Source organism: Nematolebias whitei, chromosome 16 (assembly GCF_014905685.2).
Source record: "Nematolebias whitei isolate Nwh7 chromosome 16, NemWhi1, whole genome shotgun sequence".
Classification (NCBI taxonomy): domain Eukaryota; kingdom Metazoa; phylum Chordata; class Actinopteri; order Cyprinodontiformes; family Rivulidae; genus Nematolebias; species Nematolebias whitei.
In genome coordinates this window covers 5,491,778-5,496,758 of record NC_056513.1, presented here as the reverse complement: position 1 = coordinate 5,496,758, position 4,981 = coordinate 5,491,778, and the positions used below count along the sequence as shown (strand labels likewise).

The 4,981-nt window shown below is 39.0% G+C and overlaps 1 protein-coding gene across 1 annotated transcript in view; it reads left to right on the top strand.

Annotated features, from left to right (window-relative positions):
• Positions 1–4,981, top strand: part of unc93b1 (unc-93 homolog B1, TLR signaling regulator) — a 16,079-nt gene that overhangs the window by 7,850 nt on the left and 3,248 nt on the right. Inside the window, exon 8 of the mRNA XM_037690443.1 lies at positions 1,662–1,786. Within this exon, the coding sequence (XP_037546371.1) occupies positions 1,662–1,786 (125 nt within the window). The remainder of the gene's footprint in view (positions 1–1,661; positions 1,787–4,981) is intronic.

Below are 4,981 nucleotides of genomic sequence, written 5' to 3'. Positions count from 1 at the left end.
TCATTTCCTGCCATAGACGTGCGTCTGAGTTTATTTGTGGATCGAGTGTGAATCGATTCAGTCTCATTCTGCTTTTCTCATTCAGCTCGTTTTGGTCGTTGATTCGACAGACGGGGAAAAAAAGAAAAGTCCACCTTTTACGTATCGGAACATAAAAAATGTTTGGTTCTAAAATGATTCAAATCGAACCCAAAGTGTTCAGAAACGTCACGTCATTATTTATTACAAATAAAAATGGAGGAAAAATGGAGTTCAGGGTCCACTCAATGGCTGCAAGGAGCCCAAACCATCAGTGCTCCACCACCGTGCTGACAGCCGGTGTGAGGCGTTTGCTGCAGTGCATTCTGGGTAAACCTCTCCACGTTGGTCTCGAGTTTGTTCCGGAAGTCTTGTGGTTCCTTCAGAACTTAAACTGTCTTACAAGTGAATGGGTCTGCTTTAAATAGTGTATAAATGCTTGGGGACTTTTATTTTGGGAATTTGTTGCTGTAGGTCAACGACATTTAGTTTTATTTTATTTATTTTTTAAAGTTTGAGTCAGTTTTCTCTGTTAATTTTAAATTTTAGGCAGTGTAACATGTTCTGTGGTTTCTATGTCCTGTTTTTAAACCTGTACGCCTGATCAGGAGTCATGACGCGACGGTCTTCTCACTTCTACTTTCCTCTGGGGTTTAAATCTTTTATTTCTCTTTAACCTGCACCTGTGGAGATCCATTCAAGATAATTTAGCCAAACTTTAAACACGTTTGTACCACCACTAGACGGCAACGTGTTGCACAATCTTTTCATCACCCCAGCTCTAAAGTCAAGGTCACAAATCAAGGTCAATAGTTATACAAGGTCTTTGCTTGTCTGGGCCGTTGCTTCAGATTGCTGTATAATAATGGGGCGGCTGTGGCTGAGTGGTTAGAGCAGTCATCCTCCAATGGGAGGGTTGGGGGTTTAATTCTACCAGCGGTCACCTGCTGAAGTGTCCCTGAGCAAGACCCTGAACCCCTCACTGCCTCTGATGTGTGTCCCATCGGTGTATGACTGTGATAAAGCTCTGGTGATTCTTTGTATGTAGTAGAGTTCTGTATGAATGGGTCAACGAGGCACAGATTGTTGTAAAGAGCTTGGAGTGTCTTGATAAGAAAGAAAAGTACACTCCGTTTACCACTGATAATAGATTGACGGGCGTATAATGTGCCGTTTGTGGTACTCTTGTTAATCTTTCTGTTATTTGTACATTTTCTTTCATTCATATTTTAAAATGTCTCAAACTCTGCTGCTTCGACTGGATCCCAATTATCAAACGGACTAAGCGTCAAACTACAAACACCAGAGAGTCGGTTGTTTGTTGTTTTAACGGGAAGATGATGAACTAATGATAATCTGGTGTAAAAACAGCTTTTAAAAAGATTCATATGTCGCAGCTTTTCTGCTGAATGTGAGAATTCAGTTTTCAAGGTGTCGGTTTCTGTTTTGGGATGTCAAGCATCGACAAACCGAATTATCTGCGTTCACAGGAAATTTCTTAATCGTTACGTATAAAAGACACTCACTTCGACATCTAATGCACATTCTTCTTTTTTCTAAAATACTGTAGTTGCAAAATGTCCATGCAGGAATTTCGACTAATTCTTCTCTGACTGTTCAATTTGATGTTTCCTGACGAACAGGAGCTGCGATCACTGGGATCATCCCGGGCTTTAACACCACCGTGCTCACCAACCTGCCCCGCTCCATGCTGCTCATCCAGGTGGAGAGCGTCCTCATGGGCTTCGCCTTCCTCGCCATGATCATTGTAAGACCTGCCAAACACACTCAGTCCTCCAGAACACGGCGATCCAGCTGAACGCCAGGCAAAACAAGGCAGTTCCTCTGAAGCGTTTTGGATCGCCTGAATGCACATCTGGATAAAAAACAAATCTAAAATTAGGCGTAAAGTTGAGTTTTTTGTTAAAGAAATGTATTTGTTTGTTGCTGCGACAGAAGTTTCTTAAAAGACGTTTGAAGTTGATACTTTCCAGTCATTTCTCTCAGCTTGGAGCCTTTGAGAGAGCAAACAAATCACAATGAGACTAGTTAAAAATGCCTCATTAAAAGACTTTAATCTTGTTTTTTGTGCAGGTATGAAAGATGTAAACGGTTCGTTTTTCTCTGCTAGCTCCATGTTCTTTTTTTATATTCATGGAGGGCAATTAAAAAAACTAAGCAGCATCCTTCAAGCTAAAAATGTCTAGCTCTAAATGTTACCTTAAATACAAGTAGTCCGTCGCTACTTCGCGGTTCGTTTATCGCAGACTCGCTCTATCGCGGTTTTTCAAAATAAGATTGGACATGACGCACCACTGGCTGATTGATGGATGAGCTGCACGATCGGCATGGACTTTTTATTTAAAATTATTCAGCACCTGCTGCACCTTTGCGCAGCTCACACTGCAGGATAAACTTCCTGCTGCAGCTGATCAGCTGTTCCCTGTGGAGAAGTGGGCGTGGCCAAAAGCGCTTGCAGGTGGCTTAGAGCAGCGGAAGCAGAAAGAGGGAAATCATGACATTCTGTGCTCTTTTAGAGCGTTTAAAGTTTAGACACATTGTTTAGAATATTGCAAGAGTTGGGGAAGGGTTTAAAACGCCTTTATATATATATATATTTTATAACTACTACAGTACTTACTACTTGTACTACTTTTCCTACTTCGTGGTTTTTCACTTATCGTGGGGCTTCAGGGTACGGATCCCCCGCGATAAAGGAGGGACTACTGTAGTTGTAAAGATCTACAATAAAAACAGCTGTAAGATGTTTGTTTCATTACAGATGAATTGTATTTTTTTCAGTTTACTTTCCGTTCTCCCCCTAAACAAGGTGTTATATATCTAATATACCTAGAAGTCATTAGGCTGCAGCAGCTGGAGAAAATACACATTTTTACTTAGAATTACTCCGAGTTATGACCTGTTTTTACATGTACAGAACTGTAAAAAAAACTGACATTTGTTCAATGTTAGTGCACATTTTGTGCAGTTATTTGATGCAGAAAGTGTCATAATTATGTCTCAATATCGTCTCAATTTGATTGTAGTTTATTCTCTTTTCTGTCTCGAATCAGTCAGGCAATCAAATTCTCCCAAAGTTGTTTCATATTTTTTACACTTCGACTCGCAAATAATAACGGAGAGGTTTGAGACGACCTGGAGGCACCCGCAACTGTTTCAAAAGAGAATTTGTTTTACAAACATTCGTTAATCTTAATCTCACGCAAACACTGAAAAAGGTTTCGAGACGTTTCTTGTGAACTCTGCAGAGATTCGGGCTTTAGCTGCCGAATGCTTGACTGACCAACCAGATGGTTGTTGACTGTCGGCTGTTTCCTGCTGGGAAGACGACTCACGTTGAGGCTGAAACGTTTTCTAGTGAAAACATGTTTCAGATGTAACTGAAAACAAGACTCGGCCTGATGAGCTGAAGCAGAACAACCAAGACGAACGTTATAAAACTAGCAACGTTGACTAATAAAGTTAAAGTTGTCATCTCAGATGCATTTAAATGACAAAGATGAAATTATTTTTCATTTATTTCTTTGGATCTGCAAACTTTTCAGGACCTTAAAGGTTTTACTTTACATCCGTTTTGCTGCTGGATATTTACAAAGATTAGTAACTAAAGGAAATAATTTTTGTTTTTTACCTGTAACAATACCACGTGAACGCAGAATCACTACAATTTGCTTAAGAGACAGAAACTAAGTAGTTAAAATTAAAAGAAACAACAAGATAGCTAAAAGCTAAAATTAGCAGTAGGTTAAGTAAAAGCTAAAAGTAGCAAAAGGCAGATTAAAAATAGCAAAAAGGTAGCTAAACTCTCAAAGTAGCTAAAGTTTTAGTAAAGGCTAAAGTAGACAAAGGCTAGCAAGGAGCTAAAAGTAGTAAAAGGCTGGATAAGTGTAACAAAAGGGTAGCTAAAGGTAGCAAAAAGGCATCTGAAAGCTAAAGGTAGCAAAAGGTTAGGTAAAGGCTAAAATTAACAAAAAGCAGATTAAAGTAACGAAAAGTTAGCTAAACCCTCAAAGTAGCGAAAGGTTCAGTAAAGGCTAAAGTAGCCAAAGGCTAACAAGAAGCTAAAAGTAATATTAGGCTGGGTAAATGTACCAAACAGGTTTCTAAAAGCTAAAAGTAGCTAAAGGGCATCTAAAAGATAAAAGTAGCATAAGGTTAGGTACAGACAAAAGTAGTCAAAGAGTGGCTAAAAGTAGAAGAGTTTAGATAATTGGTTAAAAGTAGTAGCCAAAGGCTAGATTGAAACTTCAAGTAGCAAAAAGCTGTTAAAATAACAAAAGGCTAGCTAAAAGCTAATATAGTAGCCCCTTGTTTATCACGGGGGATCAGTGCCTTGAAGACCCGCAATTAAGTGCAAAACTGAAGTAGGAATAGTAGTAAAAGTAGTAGTTTTATTTATATATGTGTATATATATATATATATATATATATATATACATAATATATATGAATGCGTTTTAAACCCTTCCCACACTCTTGCAATATTCTAAACAGTGTTTCTAAACTAAACGCAATAAAAGGGACAGAATGTCATGATTTCAGCTCCCTGCCTCCTCTACTCTTTGCCACTTTCAAGTGCTCTTGGCCACGCCCACTTCTCTGCATGCTGCAGCTGATCAGCTGTTCAGCAGGAAGTTTATCCTGCAGCAGTAAGGGCTGCACTTTGTGCAGCAGGTGCTAAATAATTTAAAATAATTTATTTTAAATAAAAATTCCATGCCGATCATGCGGCTCATCCATCAATCAGCCAGTTGTGTGTCATGTCCAATCTTATTTTGAAAAACCGCGATAAAGGGAGTCCGTGGAAAAACGAACCGCGAAGTAGCGAGTGCCTACTGTATCACCTAAAACCTTTTGTTTAACTAGATTGTTTAATACTTTTCCGGCAGTTCTTCATGTGTTGTGTTTAAACTACAGAAAGATTGTTCCTGAATAAAGTGAC